This window comes from Lutra lutra, chromosome 10, assembly GCF_902655055.1.
Source record: "Lutra lutra chromosome 10, mLutLut1.2, whole genome shotgun sequence".
Lineage (NCBI taxonomy): Eukaryota > Metazoa > Chordata > Mammalia > Carnivora > Mustelidae > Lutra > Lutra lutra.
Genome location: NC_062287.1, coordinates 98,519,321 through 98,534,161, shown reverse-complemented (window position 1 = coordinate 98,534,161; position 14,841 = coordinate 98,519,321). Strand labels below are relative to the sequence as shown.

Genomic DNA, 14,841 nt, shown 5'->3' with positions numbered 1-14,841 from the left:
TCCTGAGATACGTAGTTTAAATTATGCTATCAGGGAAGCGTACACGGCTCCACATTATACATTTGAATACATATATATGCATATGTGTGTGTGTAAATCTTCTATTGTGGACTTAATCTCTTAAATCCAATTTAAAAGATTCTGTGGCACAATTTCGACAAGTCATAATTATGGCCGTGTGCCCTAACTTGAAAATCTAACTCCTGAGTAAATGGAATATTCTGTTAAATATTGTTCTATTTCTGTACCCATTTACGAGGAACTTTGACACAATGCAATCTCAACTTATCCAACTACCCTGTGTGAGAAGTACTATTAGTATTACTAGCATTTTAGAAATGTGAACACCAAGGATCAGAAAGGTTCAGGCACCTGCCCAAGATCACAGCTACTTAGATGGGAGAGGCAGGGTTCCAACCAAGCAATCCGGTTCCAAGCTCTATAGTCTCTTCACCATCCAGGGATCTTATTTATTTCTGAGTCCCTGAAGAACAAGGGCCACATCTAAAATAGTTGGAAAATACACATATTTCCAACACAAATGAGAGCCATAGGACTAACTTCTTTAATTTCCAAAGACCCTGTACAAATCAATAACAAAATGGCAATCTTCTTTTTTTTAATGAACAGGGAGTTAGCTAGAAAGTAAAGAAGGAAGGAAGGAAGGAATGCAGATGTCCAAAACATAGGAAAAAATATTCAACTAATTCAAAGATATAAATAAAAGTAGCAAGATACAATTTTTCACCTCTCAAGACTGGCACACATTTAAAAATTTAACAATCCTCAGGGCGCCCGGCTGGCTCAGGCAGTAAAGCATGCAACTCTTGATCTCAGGGTTGTGAGTTCAAGCCCCACGTTGGATGCAGAGATTACTTTAAAAAAAAAATTTTTTAAGATTAAAAAAATAAAATTTAATAATCCTCAGTTCTCAAACCTGTGGGTGGGTGCAGGCAAACTGGGGCAATGTTTCTGGAGGAAACAATTTAACAACAGCTATCAAACTTTATATGCATGTACCCTCTAATGCAACAATCCTAAAATTAGAAATTTATTCTATGGATATCCTTGTGAAAATGACAAGAAATAGGCACAAAAGACATTCTCTGAAGCATGATTTGTAAAAGGCTTAGGGAAGGGGCACTAAAAACAGTTAAAGTGTCCCCTGATAAGGGCATGGTCAAATAAATCATGGTAACTTCACACATCAGAATCCCAAGCAGTCATTTAAAAGAATGAGTTAAAGGGGCGCCTGGGTGGCTCAGTGGGTTAAGCCGCTGCCTTCGGCTCAGGTCATGATCTCAGGGTCCTGGGATCGAGTCCCGCATCGGGCTCTCTGCTCAGCGGGGAGCCTGCTTCCCTCTCTCTCTGCCTGCCTCTCCGTCTACTTGTGATCTCTCTCTGTCAAATAAATAAATAAAATCTTTAAAAAAAAAAAAAAAGAATGAGTTAAAGCTGTCAGTAAAGGTATTAAATAATCTCTAAAATAACAAAGTAAATTAAAAGGCTAAGTAGACTACAATATAGACATAACGTTTTCAATGTAATTTTTTTAAAAGATTAATGCAGATACATGTATCATTACAAAGAAACATTTTTCCTCCTGGAAGGAAACCAAGAATACCCACAGTGATTACCTCTGAAGAAAACTGATATTTTTCTAACGCTATACAACTTTAGATTGGAGGGTTTTTAACCTGAGAATCCTAGGCTGTTTCAAAAAGTCTATGAAACCCTTGAAATTGGATACAAAGTTGTAAATATGTGCATTCCTTTTAGGGAGAAGATACTTCCCTTTTACATACTCTGTAAGGGTCTCATACCCCCACCTCACCCCCCGGAAAGATTACGAGCCACTGTGTTATGGACTCCACGCTGGTGCTAAGTTTTTTTTTTTTTTTTTAAGATTTTATTTATTTATTTGACAGAGAGAGATCACAAGTAGACAGAGAGGCAGGCAGAGAGAGAGAGAGAGAGGGAAGCAGGCTCCCCGCTGAGCAGAGAGCCCGATGCGGGACTCGATCCCAGGACCCTGAGATCATGACCTGAGCCGAAGGCAGTGGCTTAACCCACTGAGCCACCCAGGCGCCCTGGTGCTAAGTTTTAATATTCACTCACTTATTTACCCAGAAGCCATGAAATAACACTGGGCTGGGGCCCGGCGCAGGCACCCAGAAAACCACCACCCATTCCTGCCCTGGAGAAGGAGATAGTTTGGAGCATAATGACGACATTGTCTGCTCAAGACTCAGAAATGGCAACAGGGTACAGCTTTCCTCTAACAGGAAGAAGGAAAAGTGGAACTGAAAATTATTTGCATGTTTAAAATTAGACCTTCTGTGGGAGCTGACACTACTTCGCTTTCAAAAGGCCCCCTAATCCACCATTTCAGTCCCACTAGCCCCTCCACCCAGGCATTTACATGTCATGAAAATTCTGAGACAATGGGATGACTACAGCTATCACTAATAAGGAAGTAATAACAAATTTCCTACAGCTCCCGTCCTCTGCAGGGTCACCAGGAAAGCCGTACGAGGCAGTGACAAACTACAGTGGACTTCTCTCGCCTGAGATACCTGCCGTTTCCAGGGATCTCGACTTAGAGACCTCCTGCCCCCACTCATCCCTGTCAGGGGTGCGGGAGGTGGAGGACAACGAGGACATCACACACACACACACAGCCTGTATCACAATTGTGAGTGGCTGGCTGGGGGGGTGATCAGAGTAACCTCTCACTCCCAATGCCTGTAAATCACGAATGCAGGCTGCCTGCTGTGTGCCCAGTACTTCCTAAACTTAAGCAATTTTTCACCTTTACATGTTTGCCATAACCATATCATCATTTCATAAATAGGTACCCAGTATTTTTCTTCAGATCAGCTTTTTATTAAACATAAACAATTTATATGCCAAGATACTACATTTAGCCTCACTCTACCTATAAAATCATGGACATGTTATGCAACTTACTATTTTTTTTTATTAATACCCCCTAAAATAAATAATTCTTAACATTTAAAAAAAAAAAAAAAAGGTTTTGTGACTGAGCTAAGTTTACAGTGCATGCCCACAGGTGTCACTCTGTGAGAAGCGCCTGATAAGGATTTGTTATATGAACTAATGTTGTGAAGCCCCACTTCTCCCCAAACAACAGCCGTAGCCCCAACCTTAGAATTGTGCCTTAGATTTCATATGGCAGTTCTTCTTCTATCATATTTGCTCCTCTTCAGCTGCCCAGGGAAGCAGGAAGTGTTAGTCCCATTTTCCAGATAAGGAAATGAGAAGTCACCGAGGTTAAGGGACTTGCCCAAGTTTATGCAGCAACTAAGTGGCAGAGCGAAGACCCGAACCCAGGTCTTTCCACTCCAGACCCTGGCTCCACTAAGACTCAGGCTCTCAAAGCAAGACGAGCAGGAAGGAGGTACCTGGATTGTCCGTATCACAAACAGAGCAGACCCTATAGAGTACAAGATGCAGAAAAGCCAAAAGGACTCCCTGCCCCATCAGGGTTCAGAACCCACAAGCCCGTTCTTCACAAGTCTGTCCTCTGTCTCACTTGCACACTGAAGACCTTCTCTAAAATACATGACTTTGTACAGCACGGGACAGTAAACGGGGGCAGTGAAGGCATTACGCCTGGCTCTACCGAATCCTAGTTACAAATGGTGGGTAAGCACAGAAGCCCACTTTTCTCTCAGATAAAATGGGAACATGAATAGCACCTACCTTTTAGTATTTCTGAAATGGTCAAATGAGATAATGCATTCAAACCCTGACCACAGTTATCTGCCACGTATAACGTTACCTATTAATTATAATATTACCAGCAGCGTGAGGTTAAAGAGGAAATATACAGAAAATTGCCTCTTACTCTGCACTCAAAATAATTCCCTTGGCCAAGCAGTGAATGGACTAAGAAGTAATTGCGGGCCATGTGTGGGCTAAACCCAGGCCTACAAGTCATCCAGCAACTCTACCTCGGCCTCAACCCCAAGCAAAAAATTACTTTTGGGAGCTAAATAACCTCTTTGCTGACCAAAATTGTTCACTCAGGAGCCAGGATTCTCCCTGCTCAGGAAAGCTTGGGGATCCGTGGTTGTCTTCATGGTGGGGCTCAACTTGAAATCAGCTCAAAGTCACAGTCTAACCATAAACCAGCCTGCTCTGTTTTCTTAAACTGTCTGCAAACAAAACATAATCGTTTGGCTTTTCCATTGTTGTCCTGAAGCAAAACAAAATATTTAAAGTCACCCATATGAGATTTTAACAAGCAACTTTAAGAGGAGTCAACATATTTTTTGTAGTCTGGATGAAGCAGGTAGGTAAGCAGGCTTAAGAATTGGCTATTATAGATCACAGACGCAAACACTTATTATTCACCAGGAAACAAGAAAGCAAAGAAAAAAATCCAAAACACTGTAAGACCAACAAAACAGCTATCGGTCACCAGCTTCTTTCTTTCTTTCTTCCTTTTTTTCTTCCTTTCTCCCCCTCCCCCCACCCCCCATTTTAAAGCAGCCAGCTATCACGCTATTTCTTAAAGATCTGTCAGGACTATTTCCCAAGAAAAGGAGGGGAGGGTGCCAGGGGACAGGACCGTTCGGTCACATTGCCTAAAGCATACACATAAACCAAAATTAGTGTGCAAAAATGCTACGAGAATGGGTGGGGTCGGACACTTCAACTAGCACTGTCCTCATGTTGGAATCACCTCTGACAGTCCTTCCTGTCTTGAAGAAGGGGAATGAGATGCCAGGGTCAAAAATGGCTTTTCCGCCCCTACTAAGCACTGGAACTTCCAGCACTCCTCTCTACAGCTTCCAAACCCATCCCTATTAATTCCCTCACAGAGCTGTGTCTTTTCCATGCCTTGTCCATTTTTTTGACCTGCTACAGTTGATTCCATTTAACACACACCACACACACACACTATCCAAGCTTCAGAAAACCAATCAAATGTTAGGGAGGCAGCCTGATATCTTCATCCACATCTCCTAAATGTACAAACTTCAGAAATCTCAAGTATGACTTCCAATCTCAAACATGTTTCCTTTTGAAAAATTCAATTTATACCTACAGTATAGGGCTTACCCAGTGAGGTAGGGCTACACCTATAGTTAAAAGTAACAGCAAATGGGCACCTGGGTGGCTCAGAGATTAAGCCTCTGCCTTCCACTCAGGGTCCTGGGATGGAGCCCCACATCAGGCTCTCTGCTCAGTGAAGAGCCTCCTTCCCTTCCTCTCTCGCTGCCTGCCTCTCTGCCTACTTGTGATCTCTGTCTGTCAAATAAATAAATAAAATCTTAAAAAATAATAATAAAATCGTTAAAAAAAAAAGTAACAACAAAGTAAAACATGGCAGAAGAAGGAAAAAAAAAAGAGAGAAAGTATCATGAAAAGACTAGGCAGAGGCAGGCAACACAAGTTCCAATCCCAGCTCCTCCACAGCCTTGCCAGGTGACCTCAGCCTGATCGCCGTGTTCTCTAGGCCTCAATATTCTCACCTAAAAAATAAAGGGTTTGGGCTATCTTGAAAGTCTGGTCCAGCTCAAAAATTCCCTGAAGTAGCCACTCTCAAAATGAACTGTCAACTGTGGATTTTGAAAACGCTTTTTCAGAGGGCCTTTTAGATTTCCTATTTTATAATGTATCCCAAAATGAGAAATAAAGAGTTGCCTTGAGTTTCCACAGAACACATTAGAGAGGAAGGAAATATCTGAATAGGGGACAAGCAGAGAGCAGCAATTTGCTACTGAAATACAAGGAAGGATTGGGCAAGTAATCAATTTACCCCAGACATTTTTTCACTGATTCAAAGCATAGCTAGCAACCACCATGGACAAAGTAAAAACATAATATAATAAAAAATATATGTGTGTCAAATTAAACTAAAAATAAATGAAGAACAAATATTTCTTTAGTATAAACTTTGGTCCAAGAGATCTTCAATTATGAGGCAATTTTCTTTTTAATCTCATAGACTGCTCTATGTGAATTTCCTTACAGGGACAGGGAGAAGGCGGTCCATACACACTGTCTTACCGTAACCCCATCTGGACACCTTTTAATGTTTACAAAGCTCTTTCAGACATTAGCCAGTGGACACTCCTCAAACAATTCTTGGGGGCAGGTGGTGTTAGCCCACCCTACAAACGCTGTTAAAGAAGGTGTGGGAAACTGAAGCCGGGCCCTAGAGCTAATTGAGTGTTTTCTGCAGGAGGAGGTCACACTGCCTTCCAAGGTCTGCTGAAGAAAACTGGGAGGGGAGGTGTGCACCCAGAGCAACTCTTTGGGTGTGAAGAGTTCCTACAGCCCCCAGGCCCCAGTTCCCTTATCCTGCTTGCTAGGCTTCTTTGCGGCCCCAAGGATGGTGTTTCTGCTCTCAGACAATCCTTGAAAAGTTTTCCCTGAAACCAGGTTCCATCCTTAGCCAAAAACTCATTTCCCAGGCTTCCAACATTATCTCCTTAGAGCTGTTGTTTGTATAAAACAAGATTTTCATTAACAAAATGCACAATAGGGGTATCACCAGGCCACTTTCGACCGCCAGTGCAGCACCCTAGCAGGCTCCTAGAAGGCTGTGAAGACGAACCCGCTTGCTCAGCTCCCGCGACCAGGGCTGGGTGATTCTGCTCTTTCACTTCTCCCTCTCAAGTTCCCTATCTGTGACATGGGAACGACTCCCAGCTGCCCAGCCTCAGCCCCAATGGGAATACTACGAAGGGGAAACGGCGCTTTCAGAAAGGTGGGTCGCCAAAATGCCAGGCACAGCAGTATCTGAAAAGCGAAGCTAGAAAACAGGGCGGTGCGGGGAGAGCCTGCGCCCACAAAGCACGAAATAAACGCCCAGGGAAGCAAGCCGCTTCTCCGGGAAGGGGACCGTCGCCTTGACGAAAGCTTGCGAGGGGCCACCTTTCACCGGGCTGGGGACTTCCCCCCAGAAGCGGTCCCCTCGGCCCGGAGGGCCAGCGCCCGGCCCTGCCCCGGCTCCCCCAGCCGCCGCCGCTGCCGGTCGGCCCGGCCCCTCGGGCCCCTGCAGGCCGGGTCGGAGGTCGGCCGCGCTCGGCCAGGCCGGCCCCGCTCCGCGATGAGAGCCCTTTGCAAACACGCCCCCTCCGGCCGCCGCGGGCGGGCTAGCCGGGCCCGCGCCGGCCAGATGTGACCAGCTCCGGGAAGGGCCGGGCCAGAGACGGCCTGGAGCCAGCGTGGGGGCTTCCACTGGGAGGCCACGGGCACCCCGGGACCCCGGATCCCGCCGCGCTGGACTGGGCAGCCGGGGAAGGGGCTCGGTCGCCGGCGCGCGAGGCCGGCTGGGTTCCTGCGAGCCCCCTCCAAGAGGGGGGCTCGGAGCCCTCGGGCCCCTCGCCACCTCCCGCGAACCCCACCGACAGGGCACACCGGGGCAGGTGCAGGGGATGCCAGTCCCGCCCCCACCCTTCGTGCCCGCCCCCCCCACCCCCGCTCCCGGGCCCACCCGGCCGCTCACCTGGCCCAGGCGCAACAGCAGCAGCAGCGGCGGCAGCGCCCAGCGCAGCCCCGGCGAGCGCGGAGGCGGCCGCGCCTCCCGCGCCGCCCGCTTCATGCCCCGCGCGCCCTGGAACGTGCCCGGGACGCGCGAGTCGGGCCCCGCCGTGCGCCCGACCCCGGGCGCCCTCGTCGCCGCCTCCAGCCGCCGCCTCCTCCTCCTCCTCCTCCAGCCCGTCCGCCTAGTCCCCGCTCCGCCCGCCCCGGGCTTCCCCGGGGACATGGCAGCGGCGGCGGCGGCGGCGGCGGCCACACGGCGGAGCCTGGCGCGGCTGCCGCGGGAGGGACGCGTCCCTGGGCGCGCAGGGGCTTCGCGGGGCGGAGCAAGCGGCGCCCACCCCCCGCGCGCGGCGCCCTGATCCCGGCTCCTGCGGCTCCGGCGGCTCCTGCTGCCTCCTCCGCGCGTCATGCGGCTCGGGCTGCAGGGAGCCGCGGCGAGCGCTCAGCCCCCTCCCTTCCCCTCCCCCTCTGAATATTCATCGCTTCCTCCCGCCCGGCCGGCCAGGCGGCTGCAGAGCACCGCGGCCCCTCGCCGCCCTCCCGCTACAGCCCCCGCCCCCACCCAACCGGGCGGGCGGGCGGGCGGAGGGGAGGGGGCGGTGGCGCGCCCCGCGCGCGCCCTGGCGGCTCCCCTCCGGCGGGCAGAGGAAGCGCCCCCGCCGTGCCCGCCCTCTCCGCGCAGCCCTCCCACATTCCTGGGGATCCGGACCCGAGACCCGCTCCGCGGCTCTCGCGCCGCGCTAGCCGGTACCCCGCGGTACAGGCGTCCCAGCCTCGGCTCCGCTCCGTGGCCCGGGGTTCGGGTCACCAGCTGTTGACCGGGATCCCTGCCGAGGGCACAGCCAGGCCTGCGTTTAGACAACGATCCAGCGAAGGCCTGCTAGACCTGCCCGGTGGGTGGGCATGGGGGTGAATGAACCCCTAAATTGTAGGAGACGTGCTGTGTGCTGTGTTCTCCCCGCCCCCGTCCTTCCCGGCTGAAAGGCAGAGAGCGGGCACGCGACCCGGTCGGATGATTGGGACCCCGGCTCTGGCGTATGGCAAACCTAGCTCTGCTAGTAACTAGCTAGCTGTGTGACCTCGGAAGCGGCATTTCACCTCTCTGGACCTCTCCGCTCATCTGCGGAATTAAATTAATATAGTACCCGTTTAGGGAGACCCGACTGACAATTACATGAAATAACGGCAGAAAAGTCTTAAACCCCGGGCATGACACATAATGGGCCTCAGTAAGCATTCGCTCTTCCCGCAGCTTTCATCGCATCTTCGAAGAAGACCGCGAGCTACAAGGGGTTCAAGACGACTGTAGGTGTTACTACTATGCCAGTGCACAAAAGAGAAAACTGAGGATCTGGGAGGCGAAACCGGTTGCCCTAGGAGAAGTAATGAGAGAAAGGGCTAAGCCAAGGAGTGCTGGGGAGGGAGAGATGAATTCCAACCAGGAGAGGTGACACCTGAGCTGGGCTTTGAAGGATGGGTTGAATTTCACCGGGCAGATGGGGGGGGCAGGGTCTCAGGAAGTGGGAGCAACTTGGCAAAAAACAGGAGGCAGATGCTTTGGGCTTGTTCTTTTGAAAAGCAGGGGTGGGGAGGTGGTGGGTAGTATCCAGGGGAGATTTTGAAAGATGAGTTTAGCAGGGTGGAAACCACCAGGTGTCCAACACCGCTTCCAGACACCTCTGGTGCCTCAGGTTCCCCATCTGCAAGATGGGAACACAGGTTCACTCAAAAGGTCTAAGCAGCTCCTACCAGACCATACACCCAGACAAGCTCAGTCAGTGTGGGGACTTCACCTGCTGGCTTAAATACCTTGCCATCTTCTGTTCAAACATGATGTAATTATAATTCACAAGAAATTCTGTTCCTCCCTTGCCTCTTTCCCTTCTTGGGGCTGAGACAGGTGGTTTGAAAGGCACTAGTGTCCTTGAGGCCCAGAGGGAATGAACGCTTGACTTAGCCCGGGCACTGCCAGGTCTGCGAGCTGCCACAGGTACAGACCCTACAGACCCTACAGAGCCATCCAGGCCTCCCCGGCTTCATGGCTTGAATCTGCAAACAGTACCCTGAACTCAGTGCGCACTTTGATTTTTCTCTTGGGTAAAATGTATGCCCAAGTTTAAGTGTGGGTCGGAACTGGATTTCCCTACTACATGGTGAAGAAAGAGAATAAACAGTCTTTTCAGCAAAGGGAGTTAAGACCTAAATAATAAACTACCTGTTCAGTCACAAACAGATCACACTGGATGAATGACCTCTATGAGAAATGAAATTGGTCCTGAGGAGGTGTGGTATAAACTCCCCGAAGGCAGGAGTGGGCCATTGTCACCCTCGGTGCCCTACGATGCTTAACTCTGTGCCTTGTCCTTAGCAGGAACTCAGAATCTGTGCCGCTGCGCCGTTGTACAAATGTATCCAGGTGACTGCGATGGGAAAGTTCATTTTTCCACAGGGATAAATTAAGGAAGGATCATTCACTTTGCAAAGGGATTTGAGACTAGATTCCAGTGTACAGGCCTCGCCTTCAGCCGTCACTTCCCCTAGAACTTCCCAGATGCCCCAGCCCCAAGTTGGGCACGCTTCCCCTTCCATGCTCTCCAAGCTCCCTGTGCTAACCCTATGTAACCAGTGTTGTAAGGGCCTGTTTATGTGACCATCTTCCTCCATGGACCCTAAGTAAGCCCCTTGAAGATGGAGCCTCCATCTTCTTTATCATTGTCTCCCCAGTGTATAATGGTCACTCAAATAATATGCATTTAGTTGAATCGAATGCATTCCCTTGAATAGTAAACTAAGGTATTAGAGATATGCGTGTTCTCTCCCTCCCTCCCTCCCTCACACACACACACACACACACACACTTACACACCCCAAATTCCATTTGCAAACAGCTTTTCAGGCATAAATCTACTGTGCAAAGTTCAAGACACATTCTCTTTGAGAATGTATAATGATAGTTGACCTTTTAATCATGTCCACCTTCAAGCAAAAGCTAAAGCTTTACTGAATATGGGGCCAGGTGCATAGAGAACAAAAGACCCCAGCCAAGAGGTTGAAGTAGAGGGTTCCTGGACGTGTTCCAAAACCATCTGATAGGAATCACCTCGTGGCTTGTTACACTCTAGATTCCCATGCCTCTCCAGAGACTGCAAGGGATGAGGCCCAGGAATCTGTTTTCAACCAGTTCCTTGGGCCATTCTTACTGTCAAGCAGGGCTGGAAAACACAATTTATCATATGGCTGGCCTGCATTGTGCCCCTAATAAAAAGAAAGACCTCCGATCAGTTACCCCCTAGGTTCCAGGCACTGCTCTAGGTTACATCCATTATTTCTACTCCTTATAATATCCCTGCAGAAGAGGTACCATTATCAGTGTTTTACAAACCAGGAAATGGAGTCTCAGAGAGGTTTAGCTACTTACATAAGGTCATACAGCTTCAAAGTGGCAAAGCCAGGATCTGAAACCAAATCTTACTTGCCACTAGGCCACCATGCCCCACCCCTTGATGCTTACAGATAAGCTAATATAAAGTGCTCTAGGTGTTGGTTGTTACTACTAACTTTTGTTATTACTTTCCTGGGCCTCAGTATCCCCAGTTTTAAATGGGAAGGGACAGAGGCTACAGGACTTCCTATTTTATCCACAGAGGATGGGGAACAGGCAGAGCCACCATCCCACCAGGAGGCAAGCCTTCTGGCCACCAGCCTGGAACCAGGTCACTAGCCCCTCAGGGAGCCCATTCAGCTGGCAACCCTCGGTTTATTTTAAAAGCCACCATGAGCAAACCATTCTCCAAAGTCCTCCTAAGCAGAATGGAATGTTTCTTGGGAGTCTGATTAGCTAATGTTGCAGGCATGGCTGCCCTGAGACCTTCCTGTCTCACAGACTTGAACTGAATCAGAATGGAAAGGAAGACTTTTAGAAAGTTCTTTAAAAAAAAAAAAAAAGTAGCACTTCATCTTTATAATAGTAACAGGATGTTTCCTGTGGACTAATAACTGGGCTGTGGTTAGAACTCCATGTTTGTCCACCAGACCTCAGTTCCTCCCTAAACAGTGTCCTAATCACCTGCGCATGCACCAAGCCAGGAAGTGCCTTAGCAAATGCTTTCCTTGTTTCTGACTTCAAGCACTTACAACATTAAGCATTTTCCTAATTCTTTTCTCGTGTGTGTGTGTGTGTGTGTGTGTGTGTGTGTGTGTGTGTGTGTAGTGTTGAGATAGGAAACAAAGTTTGACTTACAAAGAAACAGTTGCATGTGACAGATTTTCAGGGCCGGAAAGAAAGCCTATGGTAGGTCCTCAGGGTCTGGGAATGCAGAAACAGAGCCATTTCTCCTGAGTCCCCCCATCTTTTCCCCAAGTTTAGGTACCCAAAGGGATCAGCCCACTGGCTTCTGTTCTCCCAGCTTGTTAGGTTCTGAGTCAAGGTCCCACTGAGCCCAGCACCTTTACATTCTGGCAGGACAGACCCAGGACCTAGAGTCTTAGGTACCTGGAAACACAAGGAGTGTGTGCCAAGGAGACTGGGAGCCTAGGGGACAAGGAGCTTTTTGTCCAGGGCTTGACAATGACTCCTGCGTGAATACCAGAAGTGGCAGACAGGGGGCAGGAGCCAGTCAAGCCTGAAGCAGGAACATCCCCTCAAACAAAGGGTTGAGAGGTATAAAGGCAAGAAGAGAAGAGTGAGCAGGAGGCCCAGAATCCCGGGCCTTCCTGGCAGCTGGGTCCTTCCGGGCTTGTTGAAAATAAATTAATTCTTTTTCAGGACCGAAAAGAAATGTCCTTTTTTTCCAGGTTGAAAAAAATTATGAATCACATTGCGCTCGATGTATAGAATGCCCAGGTCCCTGCAGTTAGGACAAGAAATCAACTTGGGGGGGGGTGCCTGGGTGGTTCAGGTGGATAAACAGCTGGCTCTTGATTTTGGCTCAGGTCATGACCTCAGAGTCCAGGGATTGAGCCCCTGCATCGGGCTCCATGATCAGCGGAGAGTCTGCTTAAGGATTCTCTCTCTCCCTCTCCCTCCACCCCTCCCCCCACTTGTGCACTCTCCCTCTCTCTCCCTCAAATAAATAGATCTTTTTTTAAAAAAGAAATCAACGGGGCGCCTGGGTGGCTCAGTGGGTTAAGCCGCTGCCTTCGGCTCAGGTCATGATCTCAGGGTCCTGGGATCGAGCCCCGCATCGGGCTCTCTGCTCAGCGGGGAGCCTGCTTCCCTTCCTCTCTCTCTGCCTGCCTCTCTGCCTGCTTGTGATCTCTCTCTGTCAAATAAATAAATAAAATCTTTAAAAAAAAAAAAAAGAAATCAACTTGGAACAGTTGTGTAGCCATCTTGCTAGTAGGGAAGAAAATACTCTGCAATCTAAATAAGCAAATAAAGGGGCGCCTGGGTGGCTCAGTGGGTTAAGCCACTGCCTTCGGCTCAGGTCATGATTTCAGAGTCCTGGGATCGAGCCCCGCATCGGGCTCTCTGCTCAGCGGGGAGCCTGCTTCCTCCTCTCTCTCTGCCTGCCTCTCTGCCTGCTTGTGATCTCTCTCTGTCAAATAAATAAATAAAATCTAAAAAAAAAAAAATGTTTAAACTTCTCTTTAAAAAAAATAAATAAATAAAAAATAAAAAAAAATAAATAAGCAAATAAAAATCATGTATGACAATATAGGTATAGTATGTATATGAATGATAAACATGTGTACATATATATCATATTAGATAGATATATGCATGAACTTTGCTCACAGAAATAAAGTGTAGTTTATGAGGAGGGACTCTGGAGTCAGCTGCCTGGATTCAAATCATCATCCTGCCGTTTATTAGCTGTGTGACCCTGGACAAATTAAGTTCTCTGTGCCTCGGTATCCTTATCTATAAATGAGGATGTTCTTGATGATAATATTGGCCTCATTGGATTGTTAAAAATATGAAAATAGTTAAAACATTGATAACACTGCCTGGGTAAAGTGTTTACCATTATTAAAATACCTTTTTTGGCAGATCTGAAGCAGGGCAGTATAATGGGAAGAATATGTCCTTTGGATCAGATGGTCATAGGTTCAAATCCTATATACTTGCTATACCCCTGGCCTCCATTTGCTCACACAAAGAACAGGATGATAATTCACTGACCTTAAATCATTGTTGTGTGGATGAAATGAAATGACATGGGAGAAGTGCCTGGCATAGAGTCTGGGAGACCCAAGTGGTAGAGGCATTAGAAGTATGGAAAGAGGAAAGAGACTGGGAGTCAGGTCAGAGACCTAAGACTTCATTAACCAGGTGTCAGAGTAGAGACAAGTCATTCCTCTTGGACGTAGTTTCTTCTTTTGTAAAATGGGGATTAGATTCGTGTTATCAGTCAGGATAGGTGCAATTATGTGGCAGTAATAAACACCTTCCTAAATGTCAATGACTGAAAACAACAAACACCTATGTCTTGTTCTCACCACAGGTCCTCACAGGTTGGCTGAGGGCTGGACTCCACGTCATCCTTACCCAAGGAGTCATCTGCTGGAGCAGACACCATCTAAAACATTGCCCACTGCTGTGACAGTGGGAAAGGAGTTCTGGAGAGTCCTGAAGGGACATCTGTGTCCCTAGGAGTGACACTCACCTTTCACTCTCATTAGCCAGAACTAGTCATCCAGCCCCACCCAGCTACAGTGCGGGGAGGTGAGGTGGGGGGGACAGCAGGAAGTAGAATCCTACCATGTGCCCAGAAAGCAGAGCTAGAAATGTCTGATGAAGAGCCCTCATGACCAGCACAATTACAGAACCTCTAAAATCTTGCTATTAAAAGTGTGGTCCAGGGACACCTGTGTGGCTCAGTTGGTTAAGCAGCTGCCTTCGGCTCGGGTCATGATCCCAGCGTCCTGGAATCGAGTCCCACATCGGGCTCCTTGCTCGGCGGGGAGCCTGCTTCTCCCTCTGCCTCTGCCTGCCATTCTGTCTGCCTGTGCTTGCTCTCTCTCCCTCTCTCTCTGACAAATAAATAAAATCTTTTAAAAAAATAAAAATAAAAATAAATTAAAAAAATAAATAAAAGTGCGGTCCACTGACCAACAGAATGAAAGACCCCTGGGAGCTTGTTAGAAATGCAGAGTTTCTGACCCAACCCCAGAAATTCTATGTTAATGGTTAATTTTATGTGTCAACTTGAATAGCCACAGGATGCCCAGCTGTCTGGTTAAACATTATTTCTGGGTATATCTGTGAGGGTCCTTCCGGAAGAGATTCACATGTGAATGGGGATGGGGAGGGGTGTAGAGCAGATTGCTCTCCCCGATGTGGGTGGACTTTATCTGTTAAGGGCCTGACTAGAA

The 14,841-nt window shown here is 48.4% G+C and overlaps 1 protein-coding gene across 1 annotated transcript in view; it reads right to left on the bottom strand.

Moving 5' to 3' along the window:
* The window catches only part of PTPRJ (protein tyrosine phosphatase receptor type J), a 162,667-nt gene extending 154,719 nt beyond the window's left edge, over positions 1–7,948 (bottom strand). The window contains exon 1 of the mRNA XM_047690924.1: positions 7,487–7,948. Coding sequence (XP_047546880.1) covers positions 7,487–7,933 — 447 coding nt within the window. The 5' untranslated portion in view covers positions 7,934–7,948. The remainder of the gene's footprint in view (positions 1–7,486) is intronic.
* Positions 7,949–14,841: the final 6,893 nt, after the last annotated feature.